The sequence below is a fragment of the Coturnix japonica genome, chromosome 1, assembly GCF_054131305.1.
Source record: "Coturnix japonica strain WE chromosome 1, WE-NBRP24, whole genome shotgun sequence".
NCBI classification, from domain to species: domain Eukaryota; kingdom Metazoa; phylum Chordata; class Aves; order Galliformes; family Phasianidae; genus Coturnix; species Coturnix japonica.
In genome coordinates, this window is record NC_140663.1 from 44,406,708 (window position 1) to 44,429,421 (window position 22,714).

General features: G+C 37.7%; 1 protein-coding gene and 2 long non-coding RNA genes across 7 annotated transcripts in view; 1 reads left to right on the forward strand and 2 right to left on the reverse strand.

Annotated features, from left to right (window-relative positions):
* The window catches only part of IFT56 (intraflagellar transport 56), a 43,275-nt gene that overhangs the window by 8,706 nt on the left and 11,855 nt on the right, over positions 1–22,714 (forward strand). For all 4 annotated transcript variants that reach the window (XM_015861753.3, XM_015861761.3, XM_015861776.3 and 1 more), the window contains 9 exons: positions 5,497–5,546; positions 6,932–7,077; positions 8,267–8,438; positions 8,853–8,927; positions 10,057–10,159; positions 12,061–12,116; positions 13,925–13,978; positions 14,400–14,463; positions 19,620–19,708. In XM_015861753.3, the coding sequence (XP_015717239.2) occupies positions 5,497–5,546; positions 6,932–7,077; positions 8,267–8,438; positions 8,853–8,927; positions 10,057–10,159; positions 12,061–12,116; positions 13,925–13,978; positions 14,400–14,463; positions 19,620–19,708 (809 nt within the window). The remainder of the gene's footprint in view (positions 1–5,496; positions 5,547–6,931; positions 7,078–8,266; positions 8,439–8,852; positions 8,928–10,056; positions 10,160–12,060; positions 12,117–13,924; positions 13,979–14,399; positions 14,464–19,619; positions 19,709–22,714) is intronic.
* Positions 4,201–5,684, reverse strand: LOC146762384 (uncharacterized). Its single transcript, XR_014934746.1, has 2 exons — positions 5,481–5,684; positions 4,201–5,151 (listed from the first exon to the last, which is right to left on the reverse strand). It is a non-coding gene; the product is annotated as an uncharacterized LOC146762384 (long non-coding RNA).
* Positions 11,734–22,714, reverse strand: part of LOC107313518 (uncharacterized) — a 32,801-nt gene continuing 21,820 nt past the window's right edge. For both annotated transcript variants that reach the window (XR_014934744.1, XR_014934740.1), the window contains one exon: positions 11,734–14,033. This is a non-coding gene — a long non-coding RNA (uncharacterized LOC107313518). The remainder of the gene's footprint in view (positions 14,034–22,714) is intronic.

Consider the following 22,714-nt stretch of genomic DNA (forward strand, 5'->3'; position numbering starts at 1 on the left):
TTTAAAAATCAGGAAATGAGGGTTAAAGGCCGTGAGGTAATTATTGCATTTCATGAAAGATGGCTTGTGATCTGTTCTGGAGCAAGACTTTATTTTTTAATGTGAAGCTTGTCATTACTTAAATAAAACTTAATTGGATATTCTCTCAGGAAATAATGTCTGTGCATCAAAAGTCATATAAACCAGAATTACTGCAAACATAACCTAAGTGGAACAAAAAGCCAGTAGAGGAGAACCCTTTTTTGCACGTTCTTCATTATAGATGTACTTTACCTCCTCTAGGCTTTCTGCCAAATTCCTTTCAGTTATTTCTGGCCTCTTTTTCCTGCTGTCCTCTTATAGAATCATGTGGTTGGAAGGGACCTACAAAATCATCTAGTCCAACTGTCCTCCCATTACCAGTGCTACCACAAGCCACTAAACTGTATCTCGTAGCTCCTCATCCAGACACCTCTTGAACTCTGCCAGGGACGGCAACTCCACCACCTCCCTGGGCAGCCATTCGAGTACCTGACCACTCTCTGAGAGAAAAAATTTCTTCTTGTGTCTAATCTCAACCTCCTCTGGTACAACTTGTGGCCATTTCCTCAGGTTCTGTTTGTTGCCTGGCAGGAGAGGCCAAACCCCTTCTCATCACAGCATCCCTTCAGGAAGCTGTAGAGTGCAATGAGGTCTCCCCTGTGCCTCTTCTTCTCCAGACTAAACAATCCCAGCTCCCTCAGCCGCTCCCCATCAGACTTGTGCTCCAGATCCCTCACCAGTTTTGTTACCTTTCTCTGGACACGTCCAGGGCCTCGATGTCTTTCTTGTAGTAAGGGGCCCAAAACTGAACACAGTACTTGAGGTGCAGCCTCACCAGTGCTGAGTGCAGGGGGATGATTATCTCTCTGCTCCTGCTGGCCACACTATTTCTTATACAGGCCTGAATGGCACTGGACCTCTTGGCTACCTGGGGATGTTTTAATTCCAGAATCTGTGGTGGAAATAGAGTTATTCAAGTCAGCAAATGTTGTACCATAGTCATTCCATGTCAAAGCTTCCAAGTGATGCATGGTGTATTCCTTCTGCCTCAGTGCTTTAATGCACAGGGCTGGACATTTATTTTCCTTAGTGTATGTCGGCCCATCTTGCCTTGTAAGAATGCAGCCAAGTCTTCATCTTGGCTTAATAAATCATAATACATATATTAATTTTTCATTATAAAGCCAAGTAATCTTATGTTGCATTCCCAGTTCTATGCCTTCAAGGAATAAATGACAAGGACCAGAAACTCAACCTGGCATATTTGCGTAGAAATGCTGGCAACTAAGACTGGAGTTCAGAAGCCTGTATAGTGCTCTCAGAAGCCTTTGGCTAGCACTGCACTAAGAAAAACACAAGAACCAACAGTATTCTTCTGAACCATAAAATACATGCCAGCAAATGTGATTTGCACATAAGTGAGGCTGCAAAAAAAAAAAAAAAAAAGACAAACAAAAAAACCCACCACAGTCTCTTTATTTTAAATGTGGAGATTTCCAATTTAATGTAATTTTTGCGCACAGATAGGGTTGTATTAACTTGTCATTAGAGGTTTTTTTCCTTCTGTTTGTTGCTGGGCAGCTCTTTATAATTAATTTGCTTCTTTACAGCGCTTCGTGTGTGAGCTCAGAATGTGGTTTAACTGAACAGATACTTCTCATTTCAGCCCATGCAGGAAGGAGCAATATTGCACAAAAGCAAAACAGAGATGAATTACGAAGAACAGCAGCATTTTCCAAACCAGTTTTGCTTATTCATGCACAAATGTTTGCCAGGTACCAAGATAGTTGTCGCCAGAGAAAGTGTGCAGCTACAGGAGGGTATCAAAACATTGCTGTCTTTTCTTTTCCTTTAGGCTGCATCTTTCCCTATGTGCAAAATTATTTGCTGTCTGCTTGTACTGCATTTCTTGAGAACAGAACAGTTCATCTTCTTTGCATTTCAGCTGTTGTTTTTGAAGCAGCTGAGTTCGAACATTCAAAGTGCACACAAGAAAGTATCAAATTATAGATCTTTTAACTTTAAAAACAACTAACCTTATTTTGGTTTGGTGGTGTTTTGTTGCTCTTGTTTGGTTTCTGTTGGTTTTTTTGTTTTTTAAAGCATGGTGGAATCCACACAGCAGAAATAACTGAGTTTGTGTTTCAGTCATCTTCAAGTTACTGTGCTCAGGCAGGCCTGAAGTGAAACGTGTGTTGACTGCAGGGAACTGAACACACTTGAACTGACTTTTAAGTGTAAGAGAGAATAAAAGTATTTCTGGAAAAGGAAAATTTCAGTGTATTATCTTTGCAGGTTTCATGTGAGAGAATTCTCAACAGTTGAGCTATTCAAGTGTGTGTAAGTGTGAACCTCAGTGTTAGACACTGCTTCTTCCTGACATTTTTCCCTTACCAATGCACTTTCCCTCCACCAGTGAGACTGTGGTTCGGAAGCACAGAGGGCTTCATTCAGCTGTGTTCAGGTGAGCAGAGCATTGTTTCTCAGGGCCAGCATAATAGGGTTTTCTTTGGTCATATTTTCGGTGTTACCTGGCTGAAGCCTTGTCATCACTGTTGCACCCTTACCCCCTCCCAGATCTGGAAGTTTCAGATGTATTCTACACCCGTTGTTGGCATGTGAAGTGCACTATAGATCCATGTCAACTATGACTATGGTCCCTGAAACATCGGCACTGATCGTTACAAAAGTTCTAGCATACAGATATTGTTGCATTTCTTAGGTGAAAAGAGATATGTCTAGTCTGGCTTCCTCAGTGATTTCTTCAGTGCAAGGGCAATACCAGACACAGGAATAGGGTCCAGTTTATCGCGGTGCAGCACTGTCATCATGATCTCTAGATTTCTAAATGCTGATATAGATAGACAAACAAGCAAACGAACAAAAAAGCAGTCTCCTTGAAAAAGTAGGATGGGAAAAGTAATGTGTGCTTCCTCGTGGCACTGGCAGGTCAGTGACAATGACATCTGATAACAGAGAGTAGTAAAAGAGCAAGCCTAGCGTTCCTCAAAATGTCTTTGGTGATGAGGTGCTTTCACCCCTTCCTGCCCCAGTAATTAACAGCAGCTTTATCTAATATTTGTTATTTGATTCTATCTGGAAATTAATCTGACCTTATTCATAAGTCTCTCAAAAAATGAATTCAGCACTAGGAGAAAATAAACTGCTGTTATTGAATGTTTCCATGGCTCTGCTTATAGTGTCAACAGGACTACTTTTTTCTTCGTTCGTTTTTGACCCTCCTCTTCCTTGCCTGACATCATGTAAAAAGGTTATATTTTAGAGAATATAAAATGGATTATCCTGTATCTTACAAAGTGGGAGGTTTTTTCCAATTCCACATGCCTATGCAAACCATCAAAACTTGGGTTTCAGCTTTTGCCTGGTTTTAGGTGTAGAATAACATGGACTAACCCTCCAGCTCTTGCCAACAAGTAAATACCAATTTCAGTGTCAGATCAGATGCCAGATTTGTGAGTGCAGCACTACCATCATTGGTTGACCAGTGGAACAATAATTCCTCAGTTTAGGTTCTTGAGGGAATACTGCTTGCAAGTCACAGAGAAATTAATGCTAAAACCTACTCCAAAAAGAAACAAAACCTATGCAAAAAAAGGAACGTTGGTGTCTTTGTTCGCTGGACTGTGGTTATGCAATATGTTATTTCCAGTGTAAATCCTACAAATTGCCCTGCTTGTATTTTTGGAGTCTTTGATGACCAAATGTTTTGAATTGCAAGGAGCGGTGGCAGTTGGTTGAAGTTTTGCACGAAAGCACGTGTGGGGTCCATGTGCAACCTTTGTAAACCTTGATAAGGAAGCCTATCAATTAACACCAAGGTGTGTGCAAAGTTAACCTTGGCATCACTGCTGGCAGTGCATCGAAGAACTTGCTTTAAGTCAAAGTACTCCAGCTTTCTCACTCAGTGGATGAAATAGTCTGTGGAATGTACTGCAGTGTCAATAGTAATGCTACTGCTGCTTACACAATATTGACTGTAGATCAGGAAAGCTTTCCTTTCCTTTATTAGAACAATGAGAATTCCCTAATATATCCTAGACTGAAGACCATGCAGCTTTGTAACTACTTGGATCCTTGGATAGTAATGCTTGGCAAGATATTTTGGTGTTGTGAGAACTCACGTACCACCTTTTCCTGTTGGTGCTCCTTTATTCTATAAACTCTTTAGAGAGAAAATTTGCTGTCTTTTTTTTTTCTATACATAGTTGGAGAGAGTTCATAGAACTTTACAGTGTCCATCTGATGAGAATGGCCTGGTTCGTTTTAGGCACTATAGCGGATTACAGTTTCCTTGCTATGTAGAGAAAAAGTACGAAGTATGGAAATCTGTCCCTAAATTGCCATTTAAAGTAAATCTAATTTATTGCTAGAAATTTCCATCTTTAAGAGGGAAGAGAAGGAGGTTTTGGTGGTTTGAGCTCTCTTTCATGGTTTAGGATGTCAGAAGAATTACAGTGTTGCATTATAGGCCGCTGCTTTGCTAACTCTGCATTTTCTTGGCCCTGTAAACACTAATTCTGTTCTTTGTAAAAATTCCATGTAGATCCTGGGTTGCCAGCTTGTTGGTCTGAGCAAAATTGAGAGTGCTCATTAGCTGAGTAGGCTGAAGAAAACACAGGAAACAAGGGAAGGCTTTCTGGAAGATTGCTCCCAAAAGAAGTTAATAGCTTTGTTGACTAAGAACCTTGGTCAATCTCAGAGAACAACAAAGCTCTCTGTAGTCACTTAAAACTCTGCAGTTAACAGTTTGTGCTGTATGAATTGTGTTAAATGTAATTCCTAAACCTGCTGGAGCCAGAAGTTTTGAGGACTTCAGTGACTTTGGAGAGCCACTCTTCTCTCTTCATGTCTTAGATTGAATCTTATCTGCTCTGAGTACAGGATTCATTAATGTGCCTTTTGTTCCTCTGGACTGAAGAAATATTACAACTATGTATGACATCGTCTGTACACATAACCAAATGGTAGCAGCGCTGGAATTCGCAGTACATTGAAAGTCAACAGGATTCCTAGAGATATGAATCACAGCTTACTTCAGATATAACCTTGATTATGAGATTGTCTGTTGCTGCTTTTTTTTTACTCTATGAGAGATGTGCTGCGTGGCATCTGGGAAAAAAAAAAACAACAAAAAAACAAAAAACACTTTAACCAGAAGGACCAGCAGAGAAATGGTGGTGCAGTTGTTTACGGTTGTAAGGCTTATGGAAGGGAGAGGCCAATGAAAATGTATTTTCAGCAGGGATTTCAAAAGAAAAGGATGGGGAATGAGGATGGGAAGCAGGAAGGCTTTAAGGCCAATTAAAATTGCTGAAGTGAGGTACAGTCAAGAACTGTATTTGGGCTAGTTAATGAAATAAAACAAGCGTATGCACGTCTTTTGGGAAAGTTCAAATAAAAACTATATGTCCTGAGTTGTTCTTTGCAAAAATACTTACTGAATTCTCCTTACAGCACCTAAGAGTCGTCTTCAGAACCGTTTACTCTTTCACCTGGCACATAAGGTACAACGTCTTTTCATCACTTGTGTTTTGCTTTGTTTTCTTTTCAATTTGGTAATTTGTAATGTGTTCTGGCAACCTGGGCAAATAATTAAAATGTCTGTGGTGGAAGGAGAGCAAAGATTTTCTGCTACCACTCTCCTGTAATAAAATGTGGAGGAGAAAGCAAGTGTGAAAATACGATCTTGGAATAGATGCCCTCAGCAAGTATCTACAAAAAGCCTTACCCAGCCATCTTCATGCAAGTCATACAGTAAGAACCTGATAGTATTTTTGATTATGGAGAACCTGAGACTTTGAGCAGAATCAGGAATGCATACACAACTGTTTTCTTTTTCTTTGAAGTTATCAAAGTTTCCTAACTTGCAGCTGTGCTATACTTAGCAGTTTGACCAAGAAGGTTCATAAGGCATTTTTGATCCTCCTAAGTCATTCAGTGTCCAAAAAGTAATCATGTTTGTGGCATGAGACTTACTTAAATGTCAACAACAGTTAAATGACTGCTTCAGTAACCACACATGGCTGTCTTCCCTTCCATTTGCTTTGTACCATCCTGTATGATACCCAACCAGTACTGTGCTGCCAAAGAGACTGAGTTTGGAGCAAAATAAGGTACAAGTCCTGCACATTAGCTTTGATGCTAGATTCTCTTTATTTAAATTTCTGTTGGCTTTGAAGAGTAATCTTACAATGATTCTGTAGCAACATTGGCACTTAAAAGATGGTCATGATAAAAAGAAGAGAAGCACTGGAACAACCGATTTGAGTAAAATGATTGCTAGATAGCCTCAACTTTACTATTGTAGTATAAGATGGTTGTTGAACTCTGTTGCTTTTTTATACCCTAGTGTGCTTGTTATGTGCTTGACATCAGTGCCTTTAAAAATCAGTGCTTTAACTGGGATTTTGAAGGAACGATGAAAGAGAATTTGTTAGTGTTGTAAAGGATTGTGAAAGGTAGTGCTTGAGTGCTGGCAGGACTTCCATTTTTCTGCTATCCATGAGAAATAACATCTCATCTGTTAACAGAAAAAATTCTGCCCAATTGAATAATGTTAAATCCTGTGTTGCAGAATTATATTTGTGAAATATCTTAACTGATTAATTAAGCTCTCCTGTCCAGCAAGGCACACGATGTGTAATTATGTCTAAATCACAATTTAAAGGAAAAGGCGTGCTTAGTTCTAGCCTCACACTTATCTGGTTACAGCTGGTCTGTTTCTTACTGTTTGGCTTTCTCCGTTGTTCATATTAACTTTGAAGTAACATCCAGATGTTAAAAATGAATCGCTTGCTGCTTGCCAGTGAGGGCAAAACTAATCCAGCACATTAACTTAAAATGTATTTCTCATTGAACTTTTCTGAGAATGTCTCACTTTCTGTTTTAGTTCAGTGATGAGAAGAAACTGATGAGCTCTCACCAAAATCTGCAAGACATTACAGAGGATCAGCTTAGCTTGGCATCCATTCACTACATGCGGTCCCACTACCAAGAAGCTATTGATATCTACAAATGCATTCTTCTTGAAAATCGGTGGGCATTTCTACTCTTAACCTTACTTTGGTGTCTTCGACATCATTGTAACTAAACTACAATTAGTTGCTTTTAGGTTCTAAAAGTAGGAATTTTCCCCAATTACTATGCCCTCCTTCCAACACAAAATGTGCATAAGATGGAGATCCCTTGATTTTGTTCACTGCACATCATTATGGAAAAATGCACATTTTACAAAGTAAAACTGCTCTCCATTGCTTTATTTTCTTGTAATGCATCATGACAGCCCTCTATATCTTTATACTTTTCTCTTCTGAAGTTATGTATAGTGAATTAGTCTGTCTGGTGAACCTTGCTTTAGATCACTGATATCTGCTTCACCAGTTACCCTTTCTAAGAAGGGGTTCGGCTCTTAGCGGTTACGTAGAAAGCTCTTTATATTTCTTTAAGTATCGTATTTTTTTCTGTCATATTCTACTTCTTAGTTCATAATTCAACAAGGAAAAAACTGAATTCTTAAGCGGCTGGAAAAACAGTTTGGTAAAGTAGAAATTGCAGCCCCAGAATACGTAGCTGTCTGGCACTGTCTCCTCTTGAGTGCTTTAGAGAAAGCTGAGTGTCCTTCATAACGTACATATGTAATTTAATGCTCAGGAAAGAGTTTTTTAAATTCTAAATCTGTAGAAGCAATCATGCTTCATAACCTTCATAACAGTTATATTTTTACTTACTATTCCCAGAAATATCTATCTTATTTCTGTGCCTGGGTCTTCTGTTTTCATATCTTGCAGTAGCCTGTGTAGTTTTCTAAAACAAATAATAGTTGTATTTCTAAGATAATAAGATCAGTTGAAATGTTTTAAGTGCATCTTAAATTCTTAAACATACAAACTACAGAAAATCCTGTTCTGTCATGACAAAAGTACTTCTTTTTTGTGGATTTCCTTAGTATGAATTACCACATTTTCAAAGACCTGCAAACCAACAATGCAGTCAGTAACTGTGTTGGAATAGCTGCCACTGAAAAAAGTAATGCACATCTGTTAATGCGTCTATGCAACTTATGTCACAAACTAGAGATATAAAGATACCTAACAAGTATTTAGAAATCCCAAATTTGATGTGCTTGTTGAAGATATAGGGCTTCATCCCTAATTTTAATATTCTGTTATATAACTATCTGGTGGATTGAAATGTTGTCTGAAATGCTTTTTTTTCTGTTCTGCAGGGAGTACTTGGCTCTGAATGTGTACGTGGCTCTGTGCTATTATAAACTGGATTACTATGATGTATCACAAGAAGTGCTGGCTGTTTATCTTCAGCAAGTTCCTGACAGCACCATTGCTCTTAACCTCAAGGCTTGTAACCATTTCCGACTGTACAATGGAAAGGCTGCCGAGGTATCTATTTGACAGCCCTTCCGTTTGCCTTCATTTCAGTTCAATGTCCCTTAGGCATTTCTTCTTGTTGTTATCTGTCTTTATCAGTTAATCATGTTGATAATGGCCTAGTATCACATCACTGTGTACTCTTATGAGTTTAACCTACTTCAGTTACCCTAATATTAAGCTGTCTGTACACATGGGTGCATGGATAGTGGTCTTACTGTTTTCCTGCTCCTCTTTTGATCTTCTGTCTGTTTATTATTCAACTGGCAAAAATCATCATATAAAAGTGGGAAGGCACAACTCCTCCAGCGCCCCAGCACTGGTGGAGATGTTTCTGTCAGTTTTGGGACAAACACGAAACTCCATTGATGTCTGTGTGCTTTTTTGTGTGTTATTGTTAAACTTTTTGAATACGTGTAATTTCAGGCAGAACTCAAGAACCTGACAGACAGTGCCTCGTCATCTTTTGAGTTTGGGAAGGAGCTCATTAAACATAATCTGGTGAGTAATGTACTTCTTGAGCTTCATCGGGTCTGTAGTCATTTGTAGAGCTTTTCTTGAAGACTTTGGATCTGCAAACATCTAAATCTCTGCTGCCCTGTAAGTCCCATTCCAGAAAACCAATCTGTATAATCGATGTACCATCAAGTTTGTAGCTGTTGCTTTTTTTTTACCCAGGCATTTTCTCTGACAGTTTGAGACTGCATTATGAAAATAATAATGTTGTTGCATTTACACAAAGGGCATATCAAAACTATTCATAGCCTGTAAGAATACCCCAGCAGGATACTTTGTAGAGGCCAGTGAACTAGGGTAGAATAGTCACAAGGCAGAATGCATGACCTTGAACTGTCAACTTGGTGTTGTCTACAATTGACTACGATGTCAGTGGAATTAAGATAACTCAGGAAATGGTCATTATCAAAACCATACTTGACAAGCAGTGCATGGGGAAAAAAGATACCGACACAAGCCAAAGTATTTATATATATTCTGCAATAAGAGAGTCACTGAGTACCTGTTAATGCTCCCCACAGTGGCGTTATTACTTTGCTGAACAATTGTGAATAGCTATAATTTATCAGGCAGTTGTTTATCACAACAAGATGGCACTGATTTCAGATTGGACTTTGTAAGTTAAAATTCTTTGTTTTGAATGTTCACCTTTTTGTCAGGAGTTTATTGAGTCAGTACATTAGAATTCTTTTTCGGAAGGAACTGTCATGTAACACTGAAGTATAAAGCACTGAATCCTTATAGATCTAATGGCATTCTAAACAATTGTGTAATAGATGTCCTATCTTTTTTCTCGAATGCACAATCATAAGGAAACTAATTTTGTGCTTGTTCTCGCTTTTATTCTGGGCCATATTCTTTAAAATATTTGTTATGTAGTGTGTCACAGCTTTGAGCTGCTAAAATCTGAGGTCAGTTGATCTCTGCTGATGAATTATGTACTTAATATTCTTTAGAATAAAGGTTGTCATACAGATAATTTTATTGTTATATTAAAGCGGGAATCACACTAAAGACTGTACTGTTGACCTCTTCTAACTGTTAGCATAGGAATTAAAGAGATCATAAGGAAGATTATAATACGCAGTTATCAATATGCTGCTTTTATTTGCAGGTGGTGTTCCGAGGAGGAGAAGGGGCTTTGCAGGTGCTGCCTCCTCTGGTTGATGTTATTCCTGAGGCAAGACTGAATCTTGTGATTTACTATCTCCGGCAAGGTAGATTGCCTTCCTCTGACTCTTTTGTAGCTTCAGGGATGATTTTTACTTATCTGATCTCAACTGATTACTCCCCAAAATGCTTTTTGTTTTGCAGGAGTGTGTAATATATTTCCTTTTCATTATCTCTGAGAAATAGTGATGTAGACAAATTTCCACGGCTCGTAGAGAAGGGCTGTAATTGTATGCCATCAAATAAATCTATTTCCACAGAGAATTGGAGGTTCTTGGGTTTGTAGAGATGGCTAAACTGGTGAGATAGGAATTGGCTGTGGCCAGTAGAGACTGTGTCAAAAGACTTTGCTAAACTCAAGCATGTGCTGCTATTTCCTTATCTATACAACTAGGCACCCGTTGGGTCAGTCGGTACACTTTGACACTGGTAACTCTGCACTTGCTGCTCCTAGCAAATGTTGCGTCCAGTATTATTGTAATCGATATTATTGAAAGCAATATTAGTATTATTATTGATTCCATTATTATTAACAACGTTAACGAGGAAGATATGTTTCAAACTGATCTCTGCTTACACAAAACTTAAAAAGTGGTCCGTTTACTCATTTGCTGCCAACCTTGCAGTAATTTCAGTTAGGTTCCATTCTTTGTTATTCAAATAGCATGCATACTGACAAAAGAACCCTATGGAGTTAGAATAAAAATGTGCTTACACTGTGTCTCCATTTAAAAATATTTATAGTGCAGCAACATCAGTTCAGAACACTCCCAGTAACTAGAGCCATCGCTCTGAAACTTACCAGGTTTCTGATAGAGACATGCTCTGAAGTGGAGAGACTGAAGCACAGACATGCTTCCCATTTTCTTCTGAAGTAGTGAGTTTTAGGGTATGGGGCCAGGAATTCCAATCTCAATTTCCTGTATTTGTTAGAGAAATTCTTCAGAGCCTAAAGAGCAGAATTCTGCATTGATGGTCCACACTGACAAAAAAGCAGGGCTGCTGTAGTTTCTTCTCCTCCTTATGCGCTGCTAACAAACTTGAATAGCAATCCTGTCTCTTGCCTTAAGCCAGCACTGGTGAGCCAAGCTAGTCAAAGAAAAAAAACAAAAAAACTATTTCTAATTTTTTAATAAAAAGTGATTACTTTTGTATAGTCTGTAGTGGTCTGTCACATGGCTGTTCTAGGGAATGGCTAGAAAAGCAGAGTTGTTGGTCAGGGTTGAATTGGAGCTTGAGATCTCTAAGGTATATTGCCTGAAGTCACCCTGGAGCACTGTCACCTCGCTGTCTGAATGGTATGTACTGTCAAAAAGGGAGCTTTGTTTGATAGGGTTTATTCTTGTAGGCATCTGGTATCATGCTGTATTAACAATCTTTCCTACATCTTCATAAGGTTTAGGATATTTTCAGTTACTATTTCTTGGAGAGATGCAAAGTTGCTTATTGAGTCCAAGCTTTACATTTAAACTTCTATGCTAATAATGTTTTTGCTTGTTAGAAGTAGGATCAGGTGGGAGGTGCTGGACAGATTTTGAAATATTGATAAGAAAAAATGAAGTTTCTCTTCAGAAACGTCTTACCTTATCCTGTATATGGAGTAAATAAATATGAAAAGTGATACGACAAGGAAGTAATGGATTTATTATCTTGACCTTGTACTGTTGGAAAGTCAGCCACTAGATTATGAACAAGGGACCGAATCATCTCTACTAGGAAAACTGTAATAATAAAGAGGCTATTACTCACACCATGTTTGTTATTTGAGTTCTAGAAAACCATCACCGTTGTGATATAAATTCACAGTGATTTATAGGTACTTTTCTCTTCCTGTCTAAATGCTTTATTTCTTCATCTGTGACTATAGGGGAATGTTGTAGAGGATGAGTGATTTGTTCTAATACAACATGCTGTGGTTTGTCATGCATTCTAACATCTGGTATTTCAGATGATGTGCAGGAGGCTTATAACCTGATTAAAGACTTGGAACCTACAGCCCCACAGGTAATTGGAAAATGATGTCATGGTACATGAAGGCAGGTTATAAATTAGTATGAATTCTGCCACATACAAAGCTGGTATCCTGCAGATAGCTTGCTACATTCCCACTCTTAAAACTCTCATGTTTTATCCTTTCATCAGTGATAGATTTGATAGTCATCCATAGAATATCATATGTGCATACATGAGTACCTGGCGTGTTTAGTACTGCACTGCCCGGGGTGGATTGAAAATGCAACTCTGTTTGATTCTAGGGAGCTGACTTTTACTGTATAATAAAGCTCTCTTCCAACTACAGCTGCTTGTCACTTCTCCCTCGGTGGTGGTTACCACCATCCCTCAAGATGGAAAAGCTCAGACACTCATGTGGTTTGTCCCGAAGCCATTTCAATAAAAATGAACTAGATTAGATTCAATGTCTTAAATAATAGGTCTCTTCTAATCCCATCTCACTTTGGCTGCCATGAGTAAAAACGGCAATATCCCTTGACTGCTACCATCATTTTCTTTTGTGGCTGTTCCAACATCTCTAGTCGCTGATTTATTCCTCTTTGCAGTTTAGTTTCCAAAGATCACATAACTGGGCATGAAAGAGACCTTTCATGAGTGTGTGTGAGGAATAGATTGGGGGGGGGAGGAAGGAAAAGGAAAACCTCAAACACAGATCTGGTAATTCTGTGCGGAGGAGTGTCTTCTGCTGTTCCTTAATGCTTTTTATTTCTTGTGTTTTTCAGTATACTCAATACTTAAGCAGTTATATATGCTATACTTAAACAGTTTTATACAGGTATTGCTTCCTTGGCCCCTGTTTTCTCCCTGCATTTTCCCCATGTACAAGCTAAATATATATACCGTGATATCACCCACTAAATACATTTTGAACTGAGAATCTTTGTGGTTTTTTCCTGTTTTCTCACCCACGCTTGGAAGGATCTCCCCATTAGGACTGCAAAACTACATGTATATCCTCCTATAGTTCTTATCAAATTTGTTCTTTGTCATGGAGTCTATGGGATTTAATTCTGTATCTGTAAGAGCTGATGTACTGAAACAATTCCTTAGCATGCTGACTATTACCATCTGATTGTTTTCTTACATTTTATTAATATGCATGCAGTCTCTTTTTCCTCCTTTCCTGTGTTTATGTCTGAGGGATCTGCCCAGGTTTATCAGGAGAACCTACTACAGCACATTTATAGCTACAACACTGAATTTTAAGATTTAAACAAGACAAACAAGTCTGTTACATGCTAAGAAAATCTTGCTCAGTGGAGAATAGAGCTGCCTTTGTAGCTCATAGTAGAGATTACAGCGTACTCTGTTCCAGTTCCTAGCTTCAGTAGAATAGCATGAGCACAAATCTCTTGACATTTTTACCCTGATAAGAAATACTGTGTTTAGGAGCATGGGTGGTGATGGTAAACCAGTGTGTACTAGAAGTTGGATTTGTGCATTAATAGAACAATATTGCACTTGATTATTAGCCAGATGGTGGTGAAGAGGGCATAATACCATGTTATGGTGTAACTTCTGGTGCATAATCTTTGAATATGAAGTCTTATCAGAAAACACTCTACTTCTTTGCAGCCCGTACATTTAGCAGAAGTGACAAGCTAACAAGTAGTGTAGATCTTTGGGGGAGGTGACTGTGATGCTGTACTGAAGCACTTGCTCTGGTAACAACCAGCTTTCAGTTAAACTGGTTTGGGATAGAGTTAACTTTAGACAGAAAATATGTGTGAGTACACTGTTCTGCATCTCCTGAAATCTTCATGTTGCCTTTTTTGATCCTCTGTGCTCCTTTCTTCTAGGAGTATATCCTCAAAGGAGTAGTAAATGCAGCTCTTGGACAAGAAATGGTTTCGGTGAGTTAAATCCATGAGGTTCTCCAGCTTCTTCAACAGTAGGATATGAACAGACCTGTAGGGACGAATGGAGTGAAAGTCATCTCACATTTACATTGCAGCATCTCTGAGTCTCTTCATATTACTCCGTGCAGTTCTTAGTCCATAATGAATAAACTGCAAGTTTCTGTTTCTAGTCCTGAAAATAAATCAAGCTCAATCTGAGTTCCCTGTCATGCTTCCAAATTCTGTTTGCTTTTACAGTATTCCAGTGTATTTTGACTTATACAGCGACGTAGTTTACCTTTTCTGGTTTTACTTCAATCCCAGTTTGCCTGCATGTTGTTCTTCACTTCTCCCATCCGTTCCCCAAAAAACATTTTCTGTTTGTATTGCAGTAACAGCTCTGGAACTCATGTTGAATTTTTTTCTCCTCTCCTAGCGAGATCATCTGAAAATTGCTCAGCAGTTCTTCCAGTTGGTGGGTGAATCAGCCAGTGAATGTGGTATGTTTGAAATGCTCTTTCTCTATTATGCAGTCCCTCTTATGATGGTATATATTTGTATTTCACGTTCTCATCTAACTGTTGACCATTAGCCTGACTAGTGCTAGGCATTTTGTTGCTATAATGTGAGCAACAGAAAGTTTAATTTATGTTGTTGTTTTTTTTTTTAAATACAATTTTAAATTAGAAGGCTCAGTTTATTCCAAAGCTTTGCGCAGAATTCAGCCAGAAAAGATTCTATGCTTCAAACTGCAAGTATTCACTTAGAGATACTGTAGCAGCTTGCCTTATATTATCTCCTTTGTAGAAACAGGACAGCAACATAATTAAGTGTGTTGCTGAAACCTTTGTCACTTCTAAAAAATCTTGTGGAAAGAAAAAGATGACAGAATAGAGCACATTGTTCAAAGTAATTCCTCCTTTAAAAGTGAAATAGTGTGGTTTTTGTATCCTCAAATGAAGGCTGAGTGGAGGACAACAAACTGTAAGTAGGAAGTAGAAGAAATAAACAGTTCATCTGAGGTAGTAGAAAGCAAACAAATGAAAATCAAATATGGTTTGTTGGGTTTTTCTGCAAATATTAGGTGTTTTTAAAATAGATGAGTAAAGTGGAATGCCTGTTCTTAGAAGAAATTGTAAATCTAAAATCACTTTTTAAACACAATAGGAAGAAGGTAATATTTATCATGTTATTCACATTTAATTTGCATCAGGGCATTACAAAGTAGATGATGCCAGTGAAGAAATGTTTCTAAGCAATACAGAAACCTTGTCCAAAATAAAGTAAATGTGTTTTTTTAATCAGTGAGTAACACAAACCTGTTTATGCTCAGATAATATGAGATGCATAGCACTGAGGCTAAATTATTCACCAACCAGAGTAGATGGCAGCAGTGGCTGGCATATTTAAAGAGATAAAAGGTTAGAGATTTTATATAGGTAGGTAATAATTAAATAATAGTTGAATAACAACTTTTCTTCTTTCTTAGTAAGAGAGCACACAGGTGAACAGGTGATTCCTGCCTGATATAGAGATTATTACATAGAACTTGATTTGAAATATTAAGATCAAAATTCAATTCTGTTACAGTAATCTGAGTATAATCAAATTCAAAATCCATTTGCTAAAAAAAACCTCAAGTATTTCTCTAGTACTGAATTTCAAGAAGGGAAACTACATAATATTTCACTACAGGTTTTCTGTTTCAAAAGAGAAGTAGCAGTGAAAAGGATAAAACAAACCTGATAAGAACACTTGAAAGGACCTTTTTTCTTCCTAAATAAAGGGTTCATATTCATAATTAATTAGCTGTAGGAGGCAAACAAAGACATGTCTAGGTTTTCCAGTGGTACAAAATTACTTATAGCAGGAGCTTCCACAATGATGAAAGCTGTGGAAGAATATATGAAGCTGGGTAGTAATATGCAAATTAAATTTAGCTTTGATAAATACTAAGTATTTTGGGGGATAAAAGCTTTAACTATGTTTGCAAAATTGTCAGATGCACCAGAAAAACTGAAGAGACTCTTAGGAACTGATGAGGGAAGGGAGAACAAAATAGAAATCATTATTGTGTCATTGTATGCAGTTGTAGCTCCCCATCTTGAATATTGTCTGCAATTCTGACTCTTACATTTCCAGTCAGTATAGTAGAACAAGAAAATGTACATAAACATAACAAGGATAAAGGAAAGGGGACAGATTACTGAACAAAGAGAAATATAATAAGAGGGTACAGAGCCTTCAGAAGCAATGACTGAGTTCATTACGTTTGTGATACAGAACGTTGTAAATCCATAGTGAAGATGTATAGAGAAGAATTCGTTACTCTGCCATCCAAAGCCTAAAGAGCACTGAAATAAATAGTCAGCAGGATAGTTAAAGACAATCAGCGCAAATAACTTTATATATCTATAGCCGTATATTCTTACTGCACAAGCTTCTGAACAAGACAGACTTTGGAATCTATCCAATGTGATCATTTTAATGTTACTTAGCATATTAATTATTACATTGTATATTTTTGGTTGTTTAAAATATGCTGCCTTTGTTTGGCTGCATTTTGAAATGGAGAACAGAATTCTCACCTGTTTGTACACTTGGGCTTGTAGCCAGCCAGGCTATTCAAACATGTAAGTCACACTTCAGCGCTTCCCACTGTGCCAATCTAGCAAAGAGTCAGAACCACCAGATTGTCTGTTTGAGATCTTTATCAAGTTACTTAGCTGCTTTGCAGGCTACAAAGAAAAAGAAAGTTGTGCTGATTACAGTGAGGAAAACCTGTGCTTTTTCTTTTCTTAGAAATAGACCTGCAAAGCTCTCGACTTAAATTTGAATTATCAAAAAATGAATGTACATTCATGAAGAAAAGATTTGTGGTGAGGTAGGGGTTGGCCTTTTCTCTCATGTAGTTAGCAGTAGGAATGGCCTGAAGTTGCGCTAGAAGGAATTCAAGTCAGGAAACACTAATTCTCCAAAAGAGTGGTCAGGCAGTGGAATGGGCTGCCCAGAGAGGCGGTGGAGTCACCAACCCTGGAGGTGTTCAAGAAACATTTAGATGTTGTACTGAGGTACATGGTTTAGTGGGGAGTATTGATGATAGGTGGACGGTTGGGCTATGTGATCTTGTAGGTCTTTTCCAACCTTGGTAATTCCATGATTCTATGTGGAATATTTTCTCAAAACAACTTCCTGTGTTTCGGACTTGCTCTTTATAACTGTAGAAATTCCATGACTGGATGAAGACAAAAGCAGTAAAAAGTTAACTTATAAAGAATACTGTGTTGTGTATTTGCAAGGTCATTTGGAGTCAGCAATTGAATCTGTTTATTTTTAATTACATTTGTAACGTAGAGGTTTGAGAAACATAGAGCAAGCAGAGTCCTTTTCAGTGTGAGATGAAATTCTTAGATATATAAGAAGTTATGTAATTTAAGAGGAGTAGGGACACCCGGAAGTGAAAAATCAGGAAGCACTTAAAAGCATAGCAGTCAGTACTCAACTGTTAGATACAATAAATAACATCCAGAACAGCAGCTCTATTTTACTATTTAATAAAGAATTTGTAATCCTGAGTGATTCCTGAAATAGAATTGCCATTATGAAAGGGGATATAAGTAGATTTTTGCAGGTAATTCCCATGCTTTAAGTGATCTAATCACAGTGTCTCAACTTGGTAGAAAATGGAACTAAGATCGTATTTCTGAAATAATTTAAGGAGGAAAATATTGCAAGAGGAAGTTTAGTGAAAACATTAAAATTTTCATTAAATACAGTGTTTGTGGTGCTGAACGTGAGTGTGTAAGTCTTACAAACTACCCTATTTACACTGCTGACACAATGGAAAACAGCACCCCATTTATTTTCCGCAGTCCTCTTACGACCAAGGCGGCACCTCTGCTGTTAAGTGGAAAGAGGAAGTATTTTTTCTGGGCTTGGTGCAGTCTTTTCTTTGAGACTTGAGATTCTTAGATCAATCTCAGTAATTTTTCACAGTGAGAACCTTTATCCTCTTCCCACATAAGACATACTGTGCAGAGTAGAACTATAAAACTTCAGTTTTCATGCTGTGATGTATAAGATTTAAAATGTTTACTTGTTTGGGTTTTGTTTGTTTTTATTCATTAAAAATATATGGGGGATAGTGTGCTGATATAATAGAATTTCCTGCCAAAATGTGGATATGAGACTAGATACTGAAACTTAAGACATTTCCCATATATGGGAAAAAAAAATGCATGGTTCTAGTAACTCCTTTTTAGTAGAAAATGTATTCCCAGTTTTAAGTCTTTCAATGTTCATTTGCATTTTCTTGGATTTTGTTTAAATTACTGAGAATTCGAGCCTCAAAAATTGAATGTGACAGGGAAAAGTGCATTCTTGAGGTACTTTCAGTACATTGAGGAAAAAATGATTCTCTTATTGTTCTGTCCAGGCATATATTTGTCATGGTATGTATGCCTACACGTGAAAAAGGACTGATAAGTATACAAGCCAGTTTCTGCTCCCAGATGAACACTGTTTAAATAACTAAATGATTTCCTTAGATTGGAGAACTGAAGGATGTCATTCAGCCATTGACAGGGATTATTTTTTCTTTAAGGAAATGACAGGACATCCAAGCCCAGTATCTCCTTGAGCAACAAGATAAAAAATAAGAATATTTTGCTTTCTCTTGCAATGCACTTTGAGATCTGATATAATGCTTTCTAGCAAGAATTAGTTCCTTACCTCGGAAAGCAAAATTTACAGTGGAATTCCAGAGGAAAGCTGTGTTTAGTGCTGTGGTGCAGTTGAAGTATTGTTCTTCAGATACAATTTTGTAGTGTGGATGGATTGATGATAACTAACCTGAAAGTGCAATTACTTCAGGGCTGTTGGTAATCCTAGAATCTTAGCTTCTGCCACTTCACCCACCAGCACAGAACAGCATGCTCTCTAACGACATTGGGATATTGCCTTTGTGGCTGCTACTTGGATTCATCCATCTCTGACCACTCTGCTGGCTGAGAATGAAGGGGAAAAAAATTGTCCTAGTAAACTCTTAAAATAAGATCCTACTGGCACTCATTTGCACTTATCTGCCCAACCTATTTATGGCATTATCACTTGTGAGCAATGTAGTAACCCAAGTGCATGAAAAATAATGTTCACGCTGTATTTTAACTTTTGCATGTACTGAAACTTTCTGGTAATATTTTTGGTATCTGAAGTTTGCCTTCTACTGGAACTAAAATCAGAATATATGGAGTTGCTTTGTCTGGGATAACCAAAGAGTGTAATTCTAAAGCAGAAGAGTATGAGGTCAGAATAATAAACTCAGAGTTTGTATCAAATGTTTTCTAAAAGTAAGAATAAAATGGTAAAATAATGCTACATATGTTTTGTCATGGAAAAAGTTGTATTACTTAAGCAGTTTATTTCTGTTGAGTGTGCTGCTGAATGCAGTCTCATGATAGTTATTGTATGCTGTAGAGAAAGATGACAAGATGATCTAATAGCTTATCTAACCTCTAGTGCACTCCTTTGCCTGAAAAGGCAAGCCACATTATTTTTAGAAGTTAGTTGCTTTCATAGTTGCCAGCAATCTTGGCAGTGACCTTCATTACCACATAACTGTTAAATTCTACTAATCTGCATTTCTCCTGAATTTCAGATACCATTCCAGGGAGACAGTGCATGGCCTCCTGCTTCTTTCTTCTTAGACAGTTTGCTAATGTCCTGATTTACCTCAACTCAGTCAAGGTTAGTATTATTCTTATGTAGCATTGGTAGCACTATAATGCATCGAATCACTACTGGTGGAATTATGCTATACTGTGTGAGACAGAAGAAGATACAGAAACATAATAGGAACAGGGGAACAACAGTGCTACATGGAAATGGACCCAAATGTATGGGAGCAGTTCACAAAGTAGCATCATGCAGCATGGTGGACACGATGGTCTCAGCCTGCAATTTAATTAGTATCAGACTTTGTGGTGGCATCACAGGAGAAGAGAAAGGTAACTAAAGGAAGACAATTAACTAATTTGTAGCAGCAGGGAACTAAAAAACAAATGTTTGTTTTGTCACTAGCTAAGAACTGGGAACACAAGTATGATGAAAGTGAGTGTGTAAGGAAGATAATACAAGACGGATCTTGGAAGTAATAAAGCTTATATTTTAAAGAGAAAGCAGTCACTGATGGGTTAAGACAGGGCAGTATTACCAAAGCAGAAAGCTAAGAATGCTATTTTTATGGAAGCAATCCAAATGGTACCCTATAGGTAGTATTGCGTTTTTCAGAGTGAGAGGAGCTTACAGTTACCAAAATGCAATGCTGTCACATCACCTGCATTCAATGGATTGAAATGACTGTAAATTAGTTATTTACTTATAAATCAGATGTGAGGACCCAGAGATAGGCTGTAGTTTGATCATGGGGTTAAGTGATTGCAATCTTACTCCAGTGACTGGAGACAAGAGTAGTAAGAACTCTATTTGATAAGAAAAGGAATGAGAATCTGCACTAGATGGAGAGAGAGCTATGATGTTCTAAGGGAGGGGAGACCTAAGGAATATGCATGTGGTTGTAACAATGCCAGAGCATGGGTGAAGTATGACAGAAGTGTAATGTTTTTAAACTACATCAGGGGAGAGGTCAGTGATGAAACTCCAAGTGGCTATAGCAACTGGAATGGCTCCACTATAGTGGGATGAATAGACATCTATTACCCTAAACTGAAGTGAGTGTTTAATTGAAGAAAAGGAGCACTAGAAACTAGCAGTGAGATTTGTTTTGCCTAATTCAGGCCATCTAAGAGTTAGAATTCCAGTTAAAACTCATCATCTTATCTCAGTGTATAGCCAATATGGACACACGATAACTTTAGGAGGAGAATTCATCTTGTGTATTTCTTACAGTTGTCCTAAATGGAATGAGTCACCCCAAAGATATGCACAGCTCTTGAACAACCAGTTCTAACCTGGAAAGGCTAAAGTTAAAGGAGATTAATCACCACTGCCAATGTATATGGGAAAGCTTAGAAAAGAGAGAGTATAGTAGTATCTGGGGAGGCAAAAGGAGTAATCACCTATATTGGAAAGTAAAGTGTGGTTTGCATTTTTAAAGGAAAGGGTCAGAAGTGAGTGAGACACTAAATAGAAATTAAGAGTGCAAGTAGGCAATAGGGTGATGAAAGGATAGGGCAAAGTCATGAGATAAGAGAAGTACTGAGTTGAGGGGATTTGGTGAGCAGTTCTGTTTGTGAGGGTATAAAGGGAAACGGTGTAGGAAAGGTTGGAAAGAAAGTCTGAAGGGGAAAAAAAGGAAAAATGCAATATTCAGTCTGTTTGGTTTGGGGTTTTTTGTTTTAAATTGGCAGTTCTACTGGAAGTATGAACACTACTGTTACATGTTACAAGTAAGTGGATCTTAGCTTGCAACTGAACTTTTCCATCCATAATAGTCGTTTGCCAAAATCAATCATCAGAGAAGAACAATGTACAGCAGTATATTCCACATAGAGCAAACAGTGTTGTATATGCCTATTTTTAACTATATACCTGTTTTGACACATTTTTAGGCAAAGATAACTCTCAGTTTTCACAGTTGTAAAGAGGATGTGTTGTAAGGATTAAACAAAATATTAAGCTAAGTAAAGGAAGGTCAATAGAAAAACATCATTTCATTGCATAATGGTATATGGTTTACTCTTATCTGAAATACTGGAAATACTGGACCCTCCCTTCTGCAATACAGAAAGAAAAGTATTTCAGAGAATTCTTAGAAATTGAAATACTGTCTTAAGAGGTTTAGAAGGTAGGTATTACTTGCTACAGAAATGAAAGAAAATAATATTAGTCATAATGAAGATTGGTAAGAAAACAAGGTGATACAAAATGAAGATTAGAATAAACCAGGTAGATTTGAAATCTCTATTTGATTTGTATTGAAAGCAAAATGTGGCTTGCTGGAATTACAGTAAACTCACAACATCTTTTCTAAGCAAATTAGTTTTGTCCCTTCAAGCAGGTGGTTTATCAAACTCGTTGTCATGGCTCCTCCTTGAATTGCAAGTTTTTGAAAGGTTTTGTATCCTTTGTATCCAAGTTGCAAAATGATAAACCTAGTAAAAAATATATTTGTTAAATTCTTGGAGGGGTTTATCAATACTGGCACTCTGAGACATAGTGCTGCTGATAAAAAGCAAGGGCTAAGGACAGATATCTTCTGCCTACTACTGCTTTCCTTGCATGGCCCATTTGAGGTAGGTGATACTCATCAATTCTAGCAGAGCTTAGCCACTGTCAGATTTATTTAGGCCATGGAATGCAAGTAGTTCTTGTACCATTTTACAGAGCAGGATGAGTTGGCTTTTCGGTCACCTTTTGTGTATTTTCATTTACAGAAATAAACTTCAATACAATCTCTGCAACTCTTTATGTAGAGCTGTGCATTCTCTGAAGACATGTTTACATGATAATTACAGGAAATACCACTTTCATCTATGATTGATTAAAACAGCTTAAGGCATGAGAATGTCTCAGAGGACACCCTATTATAAATGTATGGCCAGCTGCTCTGGTGGTGACATTGTAGCACTAAAGATCATCTGAGAAGACAAGATAATTCAAGCTCAGCTGAGTTCTGGCCCCAACGAATGCTTCATTGTTCAACTGAGCATCTGAGTGTCTCACTGAAATACATGTCACTCAGAGCACTGTTTTATGCAAAGACTGAAGGCCAGTAAAAAGACCATGAAAGAG